This window comes from Peromyscus leucopus, chromosome 3, assembly GCF_004664715.2.
Source record: "Peromyscus leucopus breed LL Stock chromosome 3, UCI_PerLeu_2.1, whole genome shotgun sequence".
In the NCBI taxonomy this organism is placed as follows: Eukaryota; Metazoa; Chordata; class Mammalia; order Rodentia; family Cricetidae; genus Peromyscus; species Peromyscus leucopus.
In genome coordinates, this window is record NC_051065.1 from 33,723,418 (window position 1) to 33,745,736 (window position 22,319).

At 38.6% G+C, this 22,319-nt stretch overlaps 1 protein-coding gene across 1 annotated transcript in view; it reads left to right on the top strand.

Moving 5' to 3' along the window:
* The first annotated feature begins 6,585 nt into the window (after window positions 1-6,585).
* Window positions 6,586-22,319, top strand: part of Hgf (hepatocyte growth factor) — a 65,588-nt gene continuing 49,854 nt past the window's right edge. The window contains 5 exon segments of the mRNA XM_028861998.2: window positions 6,586-6,863; window positions 7,097-7,240; window positions 13,722-13,887; window positions 17,502-17,614; window positions 19,270-19,384. Of these exon segments, the coding sequence (XP_028717831.1) occupies window positions 7,153-7,240; window positions 13,722-13,887; window positions 17,502-17,614; window positions 19,270-19,384 (482 nt within the window). The 5' untranslated portion in view covers window positions 6,586-6,863; window positions 7,097-7,152.

Below are 22,319 nucleotides of genomic sequence, written 5' to 3' on the forward strand. Positions count from 1 at the left end.
CAAGAATTTTTTTTTCTCTTTTTTTAGCCTGCGTGTGTGCTGCGCACGTGTGGGTGCGTGTGCACGTGTGCACGTGTGCGTGTGTGTGTGCGCATGCACGTGTGCGCGTGTGCGTGTGCGTGCATGTGCGTGTGCGTGTGCGTGTGTGTGTGTGTGTGTGCGCGCGCGTGTGTGTATCTCGAGGTAGAAGCCATTTAAAGTAGGCACTCCACCACTGAGCTACATTTCCCACTTCAAGGTTTTATTTTGTATTTTAAGGGAGTTATAATCAGCCAAATAGTAGTGGTGCAAGCCTTTAATCCCAGCACTTGGAAGGCAGAGGCAAGTTGATCTCTGTGAGTTCAAGGCCAGCCGGGTCTACAAAGCGAGTTCCAGGACAGGCTCCAAAGAAACCCTGTCTTAGAAAAAAAGGTAGTTGTAATGTAATGTTCTTCATAGTGGATGTTCTGCTTAATCGCCTATTCAGTATAGGATGCATGATTCTGTTTCAGAGGTATAGGGTGAGAACACTTGGCTCATTTTCATTTTCTCTTTTCTTTCTGGATTAGATTAAAGCTTTGGGAATGGTACTACATCTATCCTTTACACTTTACATTTTCTACAATTTTGATATTTCCCAATAGCTTTGTTGTGACTTGTAAAACCATGTAAATTGTTTAACCATGGAAAAATTAAATAATTAAGAGGCATGGGAGTTTCAGATACCACGGATTTCTTTTTTCACATCCAACATTCTGTATCTAGAAAAAAAAAGCAATGTTTCTGGTGGATTTCATAGCCCCCTCAGCTCTCTACAGTCTCCACAGGTCCTAGGGAAGCCAATATTCCTGAACTCAAGGAAAAAGGAGTCTACCACTAACCAGAAGGATTCTAAGGATTATAGATTATGGACTCCTGTATAACCTTTATACAAATCTAAAGTACTGCCATGAATTACAATCCACATATAAATTCAGTCATTCAAAATATGTTATATAGCACTGCACTGCCATCACATCAAATAGGTAAATGGTTGTAATTGTGAGTACAGCCAATACACTAGATGAATTGTGTGCAACATAGCATATATACATAGTGTGTGTATGTCTATGTATGTATGTATGTGTGTATGTATGTGGAGCCTTTCTTCCCAAGTTTGAAATATAATTCCTGTGCCTAGTGCCATCTGGCAAATGGAGTTGCCCTCAGATATCCCCAAGACCACAATAAACACGCAACATGTACATATAGTGAAAGAGAAACCTCAATTTTATGACATGGCTTTTAAGATGCAAGATGAATGGATTAAACAGTTGCTTTGAAAAATCCCTCACTGTGAAGACTGCATTTTTTTTTTTACACCAAGTTTTTTATCTTCATTGGATTCTAAAGTCAGACAAAAGAAGGCGATTTCCCCCCAATTCCTGTATTTTACTGATATGCCTGGGTTCACATGCCAGGTGTGGAGTGCTTAGGGTTTATAACATTCGGGCACTTCAAATTTAACAAAGCAACCGACACCTGGAAATACATAAAAGCTGGCCTCTAAGCTCAAGGTGATGAGTGTTAGTTAACTAGGCCCCTGGATCCAGAGAACAGTCCCACGTGGCTCAGAATACAAAACCTAAGAGGCAGCATCAGAGTTTAGTTTCAGCTCAGATTTCCTGGGGCTCTCAACGCCTGTCTTCTCTCTACTCCCAAAGGCAAGCATGCCTCAAGCCGTGCTTGTGAGAGAGCAGTCTCCACATGTACTATGGTGTTATTGTTTCATAGATATTAGTGAGATGTATGAAAAATTGTTCCCTTCCTGTCTGTCTCACAAATTTCTAGAGAAACAGTGACCCTTGCCATTTTTATGAACATGATGATTCCTACCCTTGATGACATGCTCCGACTCTTCCTGTCATTTTCCTGGATGCTGTATTGTGGTCTCACCACAAATTCTGCAACAAATTTCCTGAGAGTATGACCAAAGTCATGGGGGAGTGGCTGAGTCTATGAGTTAATTGAATAACCAGTATAGTTCTTCTAGAGATTCATCAATATTGAACTAATTAAGAAAATCAACTTTGCCTAAAGTCTATAATATGTCCTAAAATCCTGTTACTTGTTTCCAATGAAGCCACGTGTTTTTTCTGCAAAGCACAAAGACTTGCCATGTTCTCAGCTTTCAGAGATCTCTTGGATCTATGGATTGCATCACATTCCTTTGTAGACAGGTGTTTTGTGAAAAGTAGCTCTTAAAAAACGTTTCTTTCTCATGCCCATGTTCCCTGAGCTTGTGTCTCACATGGAGAACTTGACATGTCCTCTAAACAATGAGTTCTTTTTTGTCATTGTTTCGTTGTGCTCAGTAAAACAGCTATTTGTTCATAGTGTCTAAAATTCTGACAGTAAGTATAGGATTCACATTACAGTGATTCCAACAAACATTTTTTAGTGTTTCTGGGTTGTTTTTTAATTTTGATTGCTATTGTTATTTTACATTATTAATTGCCATTGATTGGCTCTACCCTTCTGGTTGAGCCCATAATCTCATTTAGATGGCATTTAATGAACCACCTTAGATTAATCAGTATTATATCCAGGGACTCTATGAAATTGTAGGTGTGCTGGTTGGGTTTTGTCCACATAATACAAACCTAAACATATCTGGGAAAAGGAATCTGAATTGAGAAATTGCTTCCATCAGATTGGCTCATAGACAAGTTTGTGGGGCCATTTTCTTATCTAGTGATTGATGTGGGAGGGCCCAGCTCATTGATGGCAGTGACACCCAAGCGCAGGTAGTCCTGGGTGGTATAAAAAAGCAGCTGAGCAAGTTGTGGAGAACAAACCAGTCAGCAGCTTTTCTCCATCACTTCTTCTTGAGGTCCTGCCTTGAGGTCCTGACTTCCCTAGATGACAGAGTATAAGCTACAAGCTGAAATAAACCCTTTCTTCTACAAGTTGTGTTTAGTTATTGTGTTTATCATAGCAATGGAACTTTATGACAGTAGGAATATTCTATATCCTCATTATCTACTCTGGGAATTGCTAACCACACATGTGGCCAACCAACACAGTGGGGAAGCCTCTTCCTTTTCCTCCATTGTAACTATCTAACTTAAATTTCAATCTTCAAAATAGCTTGTGTAAACCGTACAGGACAATCTAGATCTGGAGAGCCACACTGCCATTGTATCTAAACTTCAATAAGTTCGAAATGATGCAGCATTCCACACATCTGCATCTGACGGTTTTCTCCTTCAGTCTCAAAACATTTTGTGATTACAGGAAGTAAGAAATTTTGTAGTATTTCTCACAGTGAGGGGGAAATCAACATAAATTATTCAATAGTGAGGCTTAAGTAGAAAAAAATATATATAAAGATCACAGGTATGATGCACAAGGAAACCCAATTTCAGGACAGATTTAGAATGGTATTTTATGGTAATGGATAGCTGTCAATGTTAAAATAATTACATAAATTATGGTATGTATATATTCTCTTAGAAAATGTCTCATTTTATTAAGATTTTCATAAACATATTTCAAAGGTTTATAAAAAACCAGTTAAAATCTGGTAATTAGCAACAGAAGGGGAAATCATTATGATTTATAAAGAGGATAGACTGGAAGGTAAACAGTGGCACTATTAGTAATTTATTAAATTTAGGTATTCCATTATAGATTTGGAGGCTTTTAAACTAAATTTTGGAGTCTTTTATGTGTTGAAAGTGTTCTTAGAGGTGGGATCTTACTCTGTTCATAGGCTTGTTTTGAACTCATAGCTTCCCATATAGCTGGGATGTTAGGCTTTGTGGCCTAAGAGGGCCTAGAATGGCCTACATAAGCTCAAATATTTGCATGCTAAGTCCTCAGTTGGTGAACTGCTTGGTAAGAATTAGGAGGTGTGTCTTTGTTAGAGTAGATATGTCTTTTCTGGAAGAGATGAGTCACGGGGATTGGCTCTGAGGTTTCAACAGCCCACACTAGGCTCAGACTCTGCCTGTTGCCTACCAATCTCAGATACTGCTCTAGCACCATGCCTGTCTGGTTCCTGCTATGATGATAACGGACTAGCCCTCTGAAGCTGTTAGCAAGTCCTCAATTAAATGCTTTCTTTTATAAGAGTTGTCTTGGTCATGGTGCCTTTTCACAGCAATAGAAGAGTAACTAAGGTCAGCCTGTACCAATATGCATTTCATAAGTACTGTGTATATCTTATACATTCAGTTTTAGACTAACTTTGGTCATTAGAATCTTGAACACACAATTCTAGCTACCCATGCAGCTTAGGTAGATTTACTCCTTCCTACACAGTGTAATTAGTCTATGTGAAACTAACACCTGAGTATTTACTATTTTGTGACGTTGGGCAAATTCATTGAGTCTAAACATAATTTACTTAAATTTCTTTGACTATAATGTGGCAAGTATAATTGTCCTCTCTTATGTTTATTCCAAGGTTTAAATCAAATAATATGAAGACTTAAAATGCTTTGCATGTACTAAAAGACCAGTGAATATTAGCTAAGTTTTCAATGGACCTAATAACTTGTCAGAATAAAATATAAAGAATATATAATTTAAAATAGGCATAGGGTGTTTAATGTACCTACTGACAGCTAAAATTTATGAAAATATCCCTGTGTTTCTCTGTTTTATCACATATTTATTTGGCCCCAATCTTTTAAAAATGATTGTATTAGCAGATATTAATTACACATGATAATAAGTTTCATTATAACATTTTCACATGGGTATATTTTGATCAAATTTACCCCAAATTATCCTCTTCTTGTCACTTTCCTGCTCTGCTGTCCTCTTTCCAGTGAGCCCCTTTTTTCCTTTTCAAGTGTTCTTTTTTTTGAAGGCTGGGGTGATTCAGTAAGCTTCATTAGGATTGTTCACAAGAGCATGGGCAACCACTGAAGAAAACGTCATTTCTCCAGGAACTGTAACTGCCTATAGATCGACTTGAGCCCTTCCCTAGTCTGTAAACCCTGAAGACTTCCTTCCCTCTGAGAGAGGAGAAGCACACAAACAGAAAACCTGATTGCTTCACTCCATTCATTTCACCGACAAAATTTACAGGGAAAACTGTTTTCTACAAGTCCCCTTTACTTTCCAACATAGCATTAGAGATGCTTTGGAGCTGCTCAGAGTCATAGTCAGCAATGTACTGAAACTGAAATGTTTTTAGAAAGTTCAGTGAACTCTTAAAAGAGTAAAATAGACAATTGGAGAGACATTGGAGAGGAACTGAAAAAAGCATGTTTGAATTAGTTTTTATACGGAAAAGTGATGAAAGAAAAGAGCAATTTGAAACAAGCAATATGAAGTAGATCTTCCAATGGGGCTGGAGAAATGACCCAGCTTGTTTGTTCAGGGTTCAATTGAGAACCATCTCAATTTTGGTTCCAGGGGATCAGACGCCCTCTTTTGGCTTCTGAAGGGAATAGGCATGCAAGTGGTACACAGACATACATGCAAACAAAACACTCATACATGGAAAATCCTTCCTTCCTTCCTTCCTTCCTTCCTTCCTTCCTTCCTTCCTTCCTTCCTTCCTTCCTTCCTTCCTTCCCTCCCTCTCTCCCTCCCTACTCCCTTCCTCCTTCCTTCCTTCTTTCCTCCTTCCTTCCGTCTTTCCTTCCTCCTCTCTCGTCTCACCTCCTCCTCTCTCCTTTCTCCCTTTCTCCAATCTTTCTCTCTTTCTTGTCTCTGCAGGTGGTTGTAGCTGTTCTGGAAGAGGGTAAAGAGAACTGCCTTTGCTGGGCATGGTAGAGTAAGGCCATCCTGCTACTGACTTTAATTTTGCCCTTGATTACTCTGTAGGGCGTCAGGCTACTTTAGAGAGAGTCTCACATTCTGTTGATATTCCCTTTCTCTGAAGAGGTACTAGTTCTTATAGGTATCCATCTCAGAAATACATAGAGGCAACTATTCCTCAAAACTCATGAGAAAGAAAGTGTTCTGTCCTCTGACATATCAGAGCACCCTCCTGGTGTTGTAATAAAAGGAGAAGTCTGGCCAATGATCTCACCAAAACGTGATACTCAGGGATCAGGGCCCTTCCACCCCCTGCAAGTGCTTCCTCCCTCCTCCTCAGATTGTGTGATGCTGTGGGGGTGTGCAGGAGAAAAGAGGTACAGACATTATTTAGGAATTAAAATAGCTCAAGGGATCTCGTGACAGTCTTAGTGAGTACATACTGGCATGCATACATATGTGACTGTGTATAAGCTCAGAAAGACAAGCATCTATTTGCTTGTCAGGGACAAGCAATGGGACATGTCTACCCTTTGGATGATCTAAGAGAAAGCATCACTGGATACATCAGAAGAGAGACATTTGAACAATGTATTGGGGGTCCATTTGTGGTAGTTTGGGATAGCATGTCTCCTGGGGAGACCGTTGGATAGGGCAATTTTCTGGCCTGAAAACCTGGGTATTTTGTTTCTGCTGTTATTTATTCTCATCCCTCAAGGCCACACCCGTTTTTACCTGCCCACTCTCTACCTGGGCCGTCCTAAGCTCTGAGCCCTGGCTCCCTGCCTCTGCTTGCACTGTCTTTAAAACCCAGGGAACTGGGTCGGTGTTCCATCCATGGCTCTCTCCAGCACTGCAAGCTCGCAGCCTTGGGCGCCGGGGCTCATTTGGCAGACAGGCTGCTCCGCGTTCTTCTTAGGCTGCTTCCCCTTCCTCTTTTCCCAGATAGATATGTAAACACACGCATTTCGTGTTCAAACGGGGGCGAGTTGGTGTTGTGCCTGTGCCTTGACTTCGCGATTGGGCTGAGCCTTGCTCCTCCCTTCCCTACTCGGATAGGAGCCACAAGGATCTGGAGCTCGAGCTTCCAAATTGCAGCTGGCCTCGGGCCAGGTGACCTTTGCTTTGTAAGTTTCTTTCTTGGGGGGAGCGGTGCGTGGAAGGGGGAGCTGGGATCTGTTGGGTGTTTGGGGGGGGGGGAGAGTTGAGGAAAGGCAGGGGCTGGAAGAGAGTAAAGGGCTGTTGTTAAACAGTTTCTTACCGTAAGAGGGAGTTCAGACCTAGATCTTTCCAGTTAATCACACAACAAACTTAGCTCATCGCAATAAAAGCAGCTCAGAACCCGACCGCCTCGCAACAGGATTCTCTCAGCCCGGCATCCTGCAGAGGGATCAGCCTGCTGGAACTGCAAGCGTGATGTGGGGGACCAAACTTCTGCCGGTCCTGTTGTTGCAGCATGTGCTCCTGCACCTCCTCCTGCTTCCTGTCACCATCCCCTATGCAGGTAAGTTTACTTCTGCTTCGGAGACTGGGATTGCTTCAACTCTCGGCTGACCTTGTCTTTCCTTCCAAGAAGCTCTCTACCCTACTTCCAGCATCCTTTCCTAACTCCATGTGTGGTGTGCGGCTTCCTAACCTCTCATTACGCTTTCTTTTGACATTCCTTTTCTGTTTGAAAAACATTTAAAATGATAATTAACATCCCTCAGTGATACCCCCACCCCCATCAGGCCCCACCTCATTTAGCTGAGCAGTTCGGAATTATGGGATAGGAATGAAGTGCTAACACTGGCTGGAACTTTGCTGGTTTGGCCAAGTTTAAAAACAAGACAGACTTTGGCTTGAAGAGGAGAGAGTGATGGTCAGTCTAACCAGGGACTCATGATTTCCCCAAAGGAGAATTTCCTATAAGTGTCCATCCAGTCAACCTTCAGCTCCAAATTATGACATTATGCAGGTCTTCATTTGGAGGAGGCAGATTAAGCTCTGAGTATATGCATGTTATAAAAATGAAACAGAAAGCTTTTCCTTCCAAGCGCCTCTTCTCTCGGGGTATGGATGATTGCCCTTGATGCTGCAGTGCAGGGAGGAACACATCTGTGACTGGTATGGATGCAGCCGAACTGTCCCTCTGTCTCCCCTGATTTGTAGGTTGGGGAGGAGACTCTTGGACTAGCTCCGACTGCCTGGGGGTTTAGGAAGCTCATCTACTGGTATAGAAGGTTTCCTCTTATTAGGGTAGAGGAAACCTCTGTGGCTATTGTGGAGTTGCTGCAGTGGCTGGACTGGGGTGCCGGCAGGAGGAGGCAGGGAACTTTAGGGTCAGTACAGGTAAAGAAAGACTGTAACAAGTGCCCAGTTAGCAGACAGGTGACCTTTTAAAAACAAGAAAACAAGGAAAAAACCTCATAATTTAAGATAACTATGGCATTTATCACACCTCTGATCTAGTATCTGATGTAATACAAGAAGTAGCTAGTGTTGATAAAAAATATTGAACCCGTCTGTTTTTTTTTCTGCATTGGGAAGTAACTCCTTTTGAAAAAAAAGACTCTCTGGAAAGGGTCCTTTCAAAGGGTAAAGATTCCTGAAGAAGTGGAAAAGAACTTAAAATGTGTCATTTTAAGGTGGATCTTTAAGACATTGCTAAATTAGAGGTATTAGCATAAGTTGGTCCAGTTTGCTGGTTTTACTTTTCAAAGATTGAAATGTTGTTGTCTTGAAGTATGGTTACCTGAACTCAGCTGAGCTAATGCAAGATCTCAGTTTGGAAAACTCAAACGGTAGATCGACCAAAGACAATGTCTATTTGTCTTTTGGCGTGCGTTACATGCTTTTGGCAGGAGATATACATTTGTAATTATATTTCACTTTGGCTAATGTTGAAATGACTGTGTTTCCTGAGTATACAGAGAGCAGCCTGAGAGTGTGCTGGCAGACCAGGAGAGGGCCGTTGGGAATCACAGATATATGTTATGAATAATTCCTGAAGCAGATAATACTAAAATTGTTATCAAAAGAGGGCCCATCTTTGTTGTGTTTGCAACTTTGTTTTAACAGTTTCCTTGTTTTAAATAACTTCCAAAATGGAAATAGGTAGTTTTTTTTTAGAATATGTCATGAGAGTTTGTTCTTTGACTTTTCATCTTACACTGAACATTTACTTTGTTGTTGTTACTTGCATGACTACCCATCAGAAAGAAAGTGGGTGCTCTGATATGCTGTCAGGCAGTCATTTACAGAAGACATTGTGGAGATAATTTTTAAAGAAGTTTCTTGAGAAATATTTGATGTGGATGAGCCAAGCAGTTTTGATAGGATATCTACTATATAGAATTATCATCTACTCCCTCACACTAAATACTCCAAACAAATATAGAATACTCTGTTTAAGAAATTAAACATCAAATGAATACCTGATATACAAGGGCCCTGGGGAGTACAGGATGAGCAATTGGGAGAAGAACCTGCATTTGTTGAGCTATACTGAAAAGAGATAAATTATAAAGTAAGCCTCACCTACGACTGCTACCTGCATTCTTCAGTTTATCTGACATATGAAAATCAAGGTTTGGCCATCTTAAAATTTATCTTTATTAACTAAGGGGTTGAACTGAAATTTCTGAATTCTAAGTGATGGAAAATGTGATTTTTCTTATGCTAAACCCCAACATTGCAATCAGCTCAAACATACTTTAGAAAAATCATTTGACTAAGTAATCAAAAGTAACCAACATTAGCAAAAAGCAAAATAAAACAAAATTTCTGTATCAGAAAATGCCATTATAGTATAGCTGAGAGTTTATTAGTTTAGTCTTCAAGCTTGCTTTAGGAGGTAGGTCATACCCAAGTGAAGTATGAGAAGATGAGTTATAACATGATTGGTACCCTAGTCAGGAGAATCCAAGTTTCCTGAAATGCAGAGGTAAGAAAGTGTAAGAGATGCTCCACAAAATCTATAGACAGTAAGTCAAGGTCACCTCTCAGGACTGGTATACTGGGTTCCTAGTGGGAGTATAGCCTGTGGTTGGGAAGTAAGATGGGATAGAATGGCAACCTTGTAGGCAATGCTAAACCAAGTGGTCTCTGTAGTGAATATTGGAGTCTGCAAGTGAATATTTTGCACGGACAGGACACAGATAGTTGAATTTCTATGTGGTTGCCTTCCTTGCTGTGTGGAAGAAGGTTGCAGGCAGATAGGACAGAGGAGACAGAGATGAGGATGGGGCATCTACAGTGAGGAACTCCAGAAAACAGAGTAGAAAGGAGGGGGAGACTCCTAACCTCACCTTGAGCACTTTCTCCTGCAAATCTTCAGGAGAGGAATTACTGTTTCTTCTCAGCCACCAGTATCTGGTCTAACCCTGCCAAAGCTCTCCCTTCTCATTTACCCTGAGATTAGCTTCTCCAAAAGGTTGGAGTGCATTACTGTCAGAGTGAAGTCTGAGTCCTAGACAGTAGCAGTGGAAACGGAGACTTCTTTTTGTGATCCTTGTCTTTAGGAGTGAGAATTCTCCACTCACCACTGTCGCCTTCAATCAATTATGTGTACACTTTCATCTTAAATCTTGCCAGTTCAAACTGTTAATCACTAATCATGGGGTAGTTTTTTTCAGTTATGGGGAACCAGACTCCTGCTCTTTCCACACCCTGCAAATCCTTCCTTTGCCCGGCTTTCCTTTGAAGTCCATGGTTCTTCCACACAGAAGAAAATATATGAGGTAGTGAGAGAAACGAGTGTGAGGCCCGGGGGCCAGTGAGAGAAACATGTCTTTCTGCAGCCACCTTGATGTGCTTGGCCCTGCTTTCTGTTTGTAGGTTTCCACGAGGATCCTGAGGAGCTCAGTTCCGACAGGGACTTCAGGCCCTTCAGGAAATGTACCTTCCAGAACATTTTCCTAAGCTGGGAAAAGAGAAAGGAGCTAGAATACAGGAAGGCCTGACAGATCTGCACTGCTCTCTTAACCTTTGATTTCATTTCAGTATTTTGTTTATAAACTTTAGCTAACAGATTCAAAAATAGTAGAAAAAAATCTGATACAAACATATTTTTGAATTTTTTTCCAAGTTAAGCTTGGCTTCTTAATTGTTTTCAGTAAAACAAGCATCAGTTGATACATGTGGAAGAGACAGTGAAATCTATTTTCAGCAAAGGAATTTCATTTTCAGATGCTGATTTTGAATGATTCTGTTCTGCTTTTTTCTCTATTGAAGAAGTAATTAATTTTGTAGATGCATAAATTAAATGATGTATAAGTACTTTGAACTTCATATTTTGGAATAATTAGTCCCTGATCTAGTATACGGACTGAGTTATGAGGGAAAGTTCGCATGTCACGAGGGATCCTGGTATCTGGTGCTGATTGGTTCTGATTAGCACTGAAGCTCCGAGGCTTCTATTTATTACACAATAAAGGGAGATTACGGATTTACTTATTTCTCAGGATGCTTTTTGATCTCTAGTCATGGAACTCTTACCAGCAAGTGAGAGTACCTTGTTTTATGAGGCAAAACCATACATTAACACATTTCAATAGGACAACTGAGGATCTGTAAAATTAATCAGAGCCAGTAACTGCAGAGACCTCCTTTCTACAGAACAGTCTTCACTGTTTTATAGCATTGGCCTGGGTCTCTGTTTTGATTGATAATTACTAAAATAAATGCCTTAGGAACTCAATGCTTATCATAGCTATTTTGAAAGTACTTTTGTGTTCTTATTTTACTCTTAGACACATAGAAAAGCACATTGTACATAAGACCAATGCTATGTTCTTAGTTGGCAGAATTCACATATATTCATATATACATAACATATATATATATATAGTTAATTTTGGCAAAAGTTATTTTTAAAAATAAACATTTCTCAATGTAAGCTCCTATCACTTACAGGAAATATTCAAATTTATAAGGAATTAAATTATTATCATGTCATGAAATATTTAGGAGCACCAAAGAAGTAGTGAAATAAGGCCACAGAAAGAGAAACTAATGACAGAAACAATTATCTCTCAATAACAAGATTCTGTGACAGAAATGTCAATCTGCAAGTAGCAGGACTTCCTTCTCATGAGAATAATAGTTATGTCAGAAATTAAGGGATGAAATTTCAAAAACAATACCAAAACTCTAAAAAAAACTATTTTATTGCAATTCTTAATTGTATTCCCAATATATACTTAACGAATATAGCTCAAATAACTCCATTCATTAATTTAACCTTTCTTTTCTAGAATGAACAATTGGTATCTTAAAATTTCATGCAATTAAACAAAGTCATTTGGCAAGTCAGTAGACATGGCAGCTTCAGCAGCCTGTCAATGTTGTGCAAGGAATTCTGACCCCAAATTCATTACATAACATACTGATAGATTATCTGATTGAGTTTATGTATCAAGGTCTTGTTTAAATAAAATCTCTTACATCACAGTAATTTATCTTATAGCCCAAGGAAAAGCATTGCTATAGGGATTAGTATCAGTCTGTTAGAAACTGTGTTCTGGAGTTTGGTAAAGAACTCGGAACTAAGAGAAGTGCATGTTTTCCCTTATTAATTGTTGACTTCAGATCAGGATAGATATTAATGAGTAGCATCTGCATACTTAGCAAACCAACCGGAGCCGGTGGTTTCTGGCAAACAGGGTATGATGCCATTCTTGGCCCTTCACTCTGGTAGCCATTTTCCCAACTTTTCTGCACAGAAAGCATCACCCTTTTCTTGACACACTTCACCACATTTAAAGACCAGGAATGCATTTCCTGCTGTAACATCCAAGCTTCTCTTCAACTGATAGCTCTGAACCAAATCTTCAGGAAATGTTTACAAGTCACATTTCCACATGCATTCTTAGCAAGTCTTAGATAAAAGATGGCAGTGTGCGTGGTTCTGAGTGCCAGCTCTGAAGCCGGGTCTCTGCGTTTCCAGTCTGAAGTCTTCCACGTGGTCAATTTTCTCCCTCTGTCTTTACTTACCTCCAGTTAAAAATGAATGTATTGAACTGCCATTGTCATAAGGGACATTAAACAAATTGACATGCAGATGTGCATAGTTCCATACTTGTTTTGCAATAGTTGTGCTCTAATAGATGATTAATGCTGAATAATTTGATCAGTATTAGATTGGGGTACTTTTAGGAAATTAAGAATGAAAGAACAAGTTCTTGTTACTTTCAAATTATGCATAAATATAAGATCTTTAGGATGTGTGGGTTCTGTTTTCAGGTTTATAGTAAGTTTCATGCTATCTAGAGGTCTTGTCCCTTCATGAAGAAAAATGATATTGCTACATTAAAGGATAAAACTTTACATACACTTAACTTACAGTATTTGGCCTGATCTCAATGCAAATAGTTTTATGAAATTGAGAAATATTGTACCAAACACTGAATACATTTTTTTTTTTTTTACAAAAATAAGAAGAGAGGGGCTAAAATATGAATAGTATGAGGCACTTAAAGAACAAGTGGAAGCATTGGTCTACCGCAGAGTTTTTAGTGAGAAGTTTCTCACTTGCCTTTGGGTAGACTTACCTAGTTAGCGCTGTAACTTATATGAGGAACCACTGAGAGGAGAATGAACAGTTTAATTACAAAGTGTGCATATGCCTCTGGCATTGATGCTTGATTCTGTGTTGTCTGGAGAACTTCATCTCTTTAGGGTGAGCTTTGTCCTATTTTTAAAATAATTCTTCTTTAGGGTTGTTTATTCTTTGGGGTGAACTTTGTCCTAATTTTTCAACGCATCCTTCATTTGAAAGGATGTAGATTAGTGAATTTACATAGCAACTATCTGTTTTTGCATAATTATAATGTTCCTCTCTCTTGCTCTTCCACATCCTTATCCCACTCTATCCCACCCCCTAGAGGTATACTATGCTGTCCTATAAAGTCATTATCTTGAAGATGTCCCTTAAGGAATTTCCCCCTCTATAATTATTAAAAGCCTTTCTTTCATGTTGAACTATTTATTTTTTGTGTTAATAGAAGGACAGAAGAAAAGAAGAAATACACTCCATGAATTCAAAAAGTCAGCAAAGACGACTCTCACCAAGGAAGACCCATTACTGAAGATTAAAACCAAAAAAATGAACTCTGCAGATGAGTGTGCCAACAGATGTATTAGGAATAAGGGCCTTCCATTCACTTGCAAGTAAGTCTCTTGATTTTCTTAAGAATAATTTTCGAATAAAGTAAGTATATAATGATCATATTTTCTCTTCCCTTTTGCTAGTCGATGCAATTGGTCCTTTAGAGAAACTTTGAGTCTAGCTTGAACTCATCACAAGAGCAGACAGAGCTCTGAGCTGATGGAAACTCGGAATGAGCACGGAGGCTCTGAAAACTGCCTTCTGAAGTACACAGCTGTTTTGTTACGGATTTTGAACAATGAACATTGAGCTAAAATCAAATTGGATTGAATTTTATCTCTTTTTTATTCTAAAATATTGTGTCTCTTGTTTTATTCTGCAGAAGAGCAGTGCAAGGGTTTTCTGGGTAGAAACTGGGCAATAGCCAAAATTTGCTGCAACTTATATCATCTCTGTAGGGATTTAAATAAAAGGTGTTGAGAGAATTATATAAAAGCCTAGAGCAACTGGTGTCAGCAGCAGAGACTGTTTCAAAGAAGTCAGGGAGAGTGATGATAAAGGTGTGGTGGAAAGAGGTGGAGCCATCTGAGGCTTGAGTGGTCCAAGCAGAGAGGGCCTTATCTTCTGATAGTCCCCTTATTACTTTTCCAGTGATCTCACAGGAGAAGGCTTACAATTTTGAAATAGCAAGGTGAAAATTTCATCCGAAATGGCAGTAATAATATACATTTCCTGAGCAAGGTGTGTGGTGCATTCATATAACCTTAAACCATAGGAAGCTGATCATTATGATTTCAAGACTAGCCTGGGTTACAAAGCTACACACACACACACACACACACACACACTGTTCTTCAAAAATGTGTTTTCTTGGTTTATTTTCTATTCTCTTTTGTCCCTTAAAAAATAACATTGGATGCTAGAGAGATGGTTTAGTGGTTAAGAGCACTTGATGCTTTTGGAGAGGATTTGGGTTTGGTTCCCAGAACCCATATCAGGGACTTCATCACCACGGGTACCAGTTTAAGGGTATCTGATGTCCTCTACTGGCTTTCAAAGGCATCTGCACACATGTGGTACACATTAATTCACTCAGACACACACACACACACACACACACACACACTAATAATAAATAAATCATTAACAAGAGATTATGCGGCTGGGATGTAGCTCAGTGTTGGCATGCCTGCTTAGAATGCACAAGGCCCTCGATTTTATTCATGGTATTAAGAAATGATATTTTTGAAGAAATTCTATCAATGTTCAATTCTTGCATATTATATTTTCACAGTGGCCTTTTATGGAATACAGAACTCAGTGATTTCTTGTGAAAAGTTACCATTTAGTGTTCCCTATCTCAGAGAAATAAGGATTATGGGCCTGTAGGGAAGGACACGGTCACAAAAGGTCTTCAGCAGACTTAGGCAGAGGAAAGACTATCTCTTTTCTATTTTTAAAGCCAAACTGCCACTCTCAGGAAGACATTTCCTGGCAACCACAGTGGGAATTGGATTTGTAAGCTTATCCCTAGGATAATGGTGTTTCATTTCGACTTTTGCGAAAAAGCCTTGAGATTGGGGAAAATAAAGCAAGAAAGATTACTCTCAATCAGTGTCTGAGCTGCAAAAATTTATGGAGATGTTCTGTTGGCCACTGGGTTGAAGTTGAGTCTTCCCGCCTCAGAGTTGACAGGTAGCAGAAGGACAACAGGAGGAACACATTTCTTTGTGGATTTTTAATGCAGAGTTTGAAAATAAGGCCAAAGTAAATTTAGAGAAAAATTCAACCCAGGGAATGTGATAGTCCCATACACTTCACATGGAAGTGTGAAATAATACAAAGAAGTACTTTTTGGAGAGCCTTTGCTGTTATAATGGAATGAAAGAAATGGTCTATAGACTGGAAATCATACCTACTTTTCTGGCTGAAATTACTTTTAAAAACTGAAGTATTTGGGGGATATTTATCAGTTTGTTTTAGTGAATACTTTCAGTAAGCAATGGCAAGAGCAGTATACTATTAGCCGCAGAAATAGTGGGGGCACATTAACATCCTCCATAAGCACATGAATTGAAAACATATTGTCTAACGTTAATAGTTTTGAAATAAAATGTATATGCCGATAAACTTATTTAGGAAACATTCACTTAGGAACATAGCATTCTTACAGTCAGATCTCATTCTCTTTAGTAAATTTCACATTTTATGACTCACAAAAAAGAATATGATATATAACAGTTTCCAAACATTTCATTTAGATTCTTCTTTCTTAAAGCACTACTTAAGGGTGGTAATTTGCCTACTACATTTTTTTCTTCAAAAATTTCTTGTATGTTTACAATGTGTCACAGTCCTATCCAGCCCCCAGTGCTTCCAACTATTCTCAGGTCCTCCAATACATCTTCCTCCAAAATTCATATCCTTAAAAAAATACCCACTGAGTTTAATTAGTATAATTTATCTGTGCATGGCTTTGGGCCATCCATTGAAGCATGGGTGATCTACCAGTAGCCACACCCCTGAAAGCAAAATGACCCTTTCTCCCCTAGCAGCCATCAATTGGCCATAGCTCTTCAGCTGGGGGCATGTCATCAGGAGTCTGTCTTCAACCATGCTGGAATTTTCAACTGGCTTGGTCTTGTGTAGGCAGCAAGAGGTGCTGTGAAATCCTGTGTAGAGCAGCCAGGTTGTGTCCAGGGGACAGCATTTCAGAGTTCCTCCCCATCTCCCAGCTTCTACATCCCTTCTTCCCCCTTCTCTATGAAGTTCTTGGAGCTGTGAGGGGGCCAGGTTCCTATGGTCGCTATTCTCAGGACTTTGACAGTTCTGAGTCTGTGCATCAAGCACTGCCCACTTCAGTAAGAAGCTTCCCTCATAGAGAGTAAGAGCAGCACAAAGCTGTCTGTGCTAGGAGCCTGGGTACTCAGCCTAGCACAGCTTAAAAAATCATTTTAGCTATTTTATTTACAGGACGGAAGGTGAAATCTAAGTCCTTATCCATGCTAGGAAATTATTTCCACTCACCTATATTTCTAGCCATTTCATATTTTGTTTTGTTTTGAGGCAGAGTCTTGCAAAAACTGTTAATTTCTGCCTTGAGCTTATTCTGTAGTCTATACAGGACTTGGATATATTTCTCCAGTCTCAGCATTCCCACAGCTGGACACAGGGCTACATCCCCAGGCCCAGGGGATATGTCATTTTGGAATATATTTGTATACTTATAAACTTTACATGCTAATTATGATATTGCAAATGTAATCACTTGCACATAGCTACAAATAAAAGCTACAACTAACTGGGCATTTACAAAACTATTAAAAGCCTTCAGAAATAATCTAGGTAGTTGTATGCAATGATTTACTTGTTGACACCTTCATTTTTTCTACAAGTCATTAAGATTAATGTCAAAACTTTCCATAGAGTTTCTGATTTTCTAATCTATACCTACAAAATCTTTGTTTTGTCTTTCTTGTTTGTTCCATCAAAACAGGAAATACACACACACACACACACACACACACACACACACACACACACACACACACCACTGTATTTTAATATGTAATAATGCCCCATTCTATATATCCTCCTTGGTAAATCGTGTGCCCATTAAAAATCAAAAACTGTTAAATTGTGGTGTTCTTTCTTTTCATTCAGCTATCTTTTTCAGGGCCTTTGTTTTTGATAAGACAAGAAAACGATGCCACTGGTTCCCTTTCAATAGTATGTCAAGTGGAGTGAAAAAGGCGTTTGGCCATGAATTTGACCTCTATGAAAACAAAGGTAACTGCCTTCTTTCTAAGCCTTACATAATAAAATGAAGGATAAAATATACACTTGCATTTTCTTGCCACTTAGGTCTTACGTGCTGATGTCCTGGTCGGGTTCTGACCTGTGCCACACACAGTCAGTCACTGATTGCAGTGGAAGAACGCGGTACCCTGACTCTGATGACTGTCAGGACACAACGCTAGATGAGAGGCTGTGATTCCCAGACTTGCCTTAATTTAGATCCCTCTCCCTCCTCAGCTAGCATTTTATGCATTCATTGTCTAATGTGCCATTTAGGTTATGAGATCAGTGTACCTTATCTTGTGGCAAATTTGAAGAGTAAGGTAGTATTTTAAATTATAACAACTTCATAATTTGTGTGGCTCATGTCATAATGGTGGCTGGTGATGATAACAAAGCAAGGAGATTTCAGGCAAATAAGTTGAATTCATGTATACATGCTTTAAAATTACTTAAATGAGAAATTGAAATTGTCAATTTGTCTATTATGTGATTTTATATTATGTATGATATGGTATATAAAGTATTTACACTGTTTAAAAGCCAAAATATAGCAATGAGATGAGTATAGAATATTAAATATACACTTTACAGGTTAAATATTTCATCACATGAACTAACAATTATGGATTGAATTTATAAAAATAATCCTTATTTTATTAACTTTTTTGTAACAACATATTGTGTCCTATTGAATTAGAATATGGATGCCAAATACAGATACCTTTATGTCAATTACTGGATCTTTAAGTAAAAGCTAAGAGTAGAAAATAGGACAGTTTTACATATCCTAATAATTTCACTTATAGTAAGTATAATTTGTGATCAAACATGAGTTCAGTCTTCCTCCACTTGGCTAGCTGCCCATCCAAGAGTCTGATAACTAATATGTTAGAAGCTGAAATGTTGTAAAAAAAAAAAAAACATGTAGAATGATAATTAACCCAATGTGTTTATTTCCTGGAAACCTACACACACCAACAGGGAGAGGTAACAAGAAGAAAAAAATAAAACAAACATACACTTCTCACTGAGCTGGAGAAGACAATCAGTTTTGTTTTCTTACATTTGGTTTCAGAATTTAAAATAGATTCTGGAAGTTACCTATGTTTTGTTTTTAATATTTTTTTTAGGTATATTTATTCAATCAAGTCACATAGTATTCTACATAGTTGAGTATGTAAACTAATCCAAGTTAAGGATGAAGAATACTCTCTATAGTTAGTTTCCATTGTATACTCAAAATTAAAATGTAAGATTACTTGACTTGTTTGTTTTATATTATTCTGAAATGTGTTGCTTTAAAAATACTAGTACAAGCTTTAGGCAAGAACTTTTAGTATTTTTGGAAACAGTTTGCATCAGCTAATGACTCACGTGCTTAAGTGGATTCTTATTTTTCCTCTCTAGTAAGTACAGCATGCCGGGCGTTGGTGGCGCATGCCTTTAATCCCAGCACTCGGGAGGCAGAGCCAGGCGGATCTCTATGAGTTCGAGGCCAGCCTGGGCTACCAAGTGAGCTCCAGGAAAGGCACAAAGCTACATAGAGAAACCCTGTCTCGAAAAACCAAAAAAAAAAAAAAAAAAAAAAAGTACAGCATGTGTTTCACCTAGTTCTAACATCTTTTCTCTGTGTTATTCCATAGACTATATTAGAAACTGTATCATTGGTAAAGGAGGCAGCTACAAGGGGACTGTATCGATCACCAAGAGTGGCATCAAGTGTCAACCTTGGAATTCCATGATCCCCCATGAGCACAGGTAAGAACAGCATGAAGAAAAGAGGAAGCAACCTCCCCTGTGTGCATGTGAACAGTTGCTCGTTAGTCCTCTGGATAGTACTACCTCATCTTCACTTAGTCAATGTGGCTGGATCCGACAAGGCCAGAACCCACAAAGCCAGAACCCACATGGTTCATGATTAATGAGTACCGAAAGATTAACAAACTTAGTATTTAAATGTGGCCTAACATTTTTTTCACCCCAGTGTCTCAATTTGTACCTGTTATTGAAAACAGTTAGAGAAAACTGCTTTTTACCTTTGAGAGGGTACTTCAAAATCATGGGGAACTCATGATTTAGACCTCACAAAAGGTATGGAACCTCAGTCTCTCAGCTTTGGCTGTGTGTTAAAATGACTCACTGCAAACCTTACAAAGTCCCACTACCAAACCAATTAAATTAGATCCTCCAGAGTAGGGCTGGGGACAAGGCTCCTGGACTGGTTCTGAAATGCCCATAAAGCTGGGAGCCACTAGTCCAAGCTCTTTTACCCCAGATTAACAGGCTTACTCATCCTTATGTCACCTGTGGCCTACAGTCTCGAGAAAGATTTCTTATGTCTACATTGAAAAGAACTTTATTCATTAGAGCAGAAGAATAGTATTTGAAGATCAATAAAGATAATACTCATAGGCATGTGGGATTTTAATCATCAAGGAGGAAAAGCATAAATATTTTTATGCACTAGAGAACTAAATGTGTCCATGATCTCCAAACCTTTTTCACAAACAATCTCAATAAGAACACAAATAGTTTAAAACATCTCTACCTGGTTAGGAACTTCAGTGGAAAGTTTAGTTAACCATGCTTAAGTATCTGGTAGACAGTTAACTGGACTATTTCACACATTCCTTATACAAATAACATAGTGGACAGGTTGATGTTCTTAGTTATGGAGTATAAATGTAGCCCAAACAATCTTAGGGTTCTCACAAACAACCTTAGTGTTTTCAGGGTCATACATAGATGGTAAGTGGCCTTACCAGTTTCGTAGTGCATCCAGTATGTGAAGCAACCCTCCAGCATAAGATTGTGAGTCTATCTGTGGTACATGTGCTCTGACTTGTCTGTAATAGCAAAATGTGATGGCTTTCCCTTGATGAACACACTTTCATTCCTCTCTACTTTTTAAAAGCATGTGTGTGAAAGATGATTGATTTTGTTTTAGCAAAATGATATGAGTTAACCAACTGTCGTATAATATAAAAGTTAAGGTGTTCAATGCTGTAATGAAACCTTTGGACTTTGTCCTATGAACACTAGCTAGTGACTGTCCAAGTTAATCAGCTTTGTAGTAGTATTCCAATAATAGGAAACAACTTTCCAAAATTATTACAGTAGTAATAAAGGAATGCCTCTAAAACATGGTTTTTATTTCTAGATTAGAAGGCAAATAATACAATTAGTTTTGTCTTCCCTTAGGGGTACGCAGACTGAAGAAAACCCATTGGTTGAGTAGTTAGACCTAACTTTTCATGAACAAAGGAATACCATCAAAATCAGTCTACCTTAGATCAGGAGAGCATGCTGGACTCCCCAGTACAGGTTGTGTTTCAACCCAAACGCTCTATGATTGCCATTCTCTGTTAGAGGAGTAAATGTGAAATGGATCCCCCTGGGAACTGGCTTTCCTATCCAATCAGATAGCCTGCCAAGGAACATGGATATCTTGTGTATCATTCAAATCCTTTTTTATTTAATGAAAGCAATACTTAATTTTCATCAATTAGCAGTTTTATTGGAATAGCTTCATGATAGCTTAACACTTTAAACTTAGGTGTTAACTAAAGATTAATTTTATGAGAAATGGAAAAAGAAACACGTTTTTGTCTAGTAGAGTGATTTATGGTTGACTTTCTAAACTGAAATATTTTACAAATGGTTTAATGGAAAGATGATGATAGATGTTGAAATTAGTACAAAAGCTTAACAGAAAATCAGGTGACCTGATATCTACATCTCTATCCTTCACTGGCCGCCTAGCATTCATTAATGAAGCAGATGATGGAACAGATCAAGTTTCCTATGAACATAGTCTATATTAAAAGAACAAAAAGGGAGGCTAGCACCCAGAAGACCTAGTTTATGGTTTAGAATATATTTGGACATAACCCAGTTTTAAATATTCCTTCACTTATCTCTCTTAAACTTTGCTAACAGCAAGGACAGAGATAAAAATAGTATCTGTGTGGATAACAGCTCAGTACAGACCCCACAGGCTGGCACGGGTGTCTTTTGTGTAACACATTCTCATGAACATTTGTCTAATGAACACCTATAAGTGAAAGAGTGGGTGAGGCGTCGTACCCTGGCCAAGTATGGGATGTTGAAGATAATCAGACTGAACACCTTGTGATACACAAGAAAGCCAGCTGGTTTGGGGGAAAGGTCAAAACCAACAAATAAAGAAATGAGAAGCTCTTTAACCTCTGTGACCTAAAGAGGAATTTGATGTGAATTGACTCATAATTATAAAAACAAGAACGTCTTTTCTCTTCATTTTCTGATTTAACTATAGTAAGAATTTTTTTCTTCTTTTGGCGATCTTTAGTTTAAATTTTTGCTTTTCTCTGATTCTTCCTACTTATATTTTTCTTACAAAACAAAACAAGCAAATAACTCACAAACACAACACTGCTTCTTCACAACTTCTTAATTTTTTGGGGGGGCTTTACAAATCATCTGGAAGCCCCATCTCCTCCTCTCAATTTTAATTGGAAGAGTAGTCCTCTGAAACTGTTGATATTCAATCAATAGTTTCTTACTTTTTTTGTTATACTGGGCAACTTTATTTTATGATTTGAATTTTTTCCCTTTTATTGAAATTAGATTTGATTATGGATCACCTTCCTCTCAGTTCCTCCCCACCTCCCCTTGCAAACAGTTCCATTCTCTGTCTCTGTTTGAAAAACAA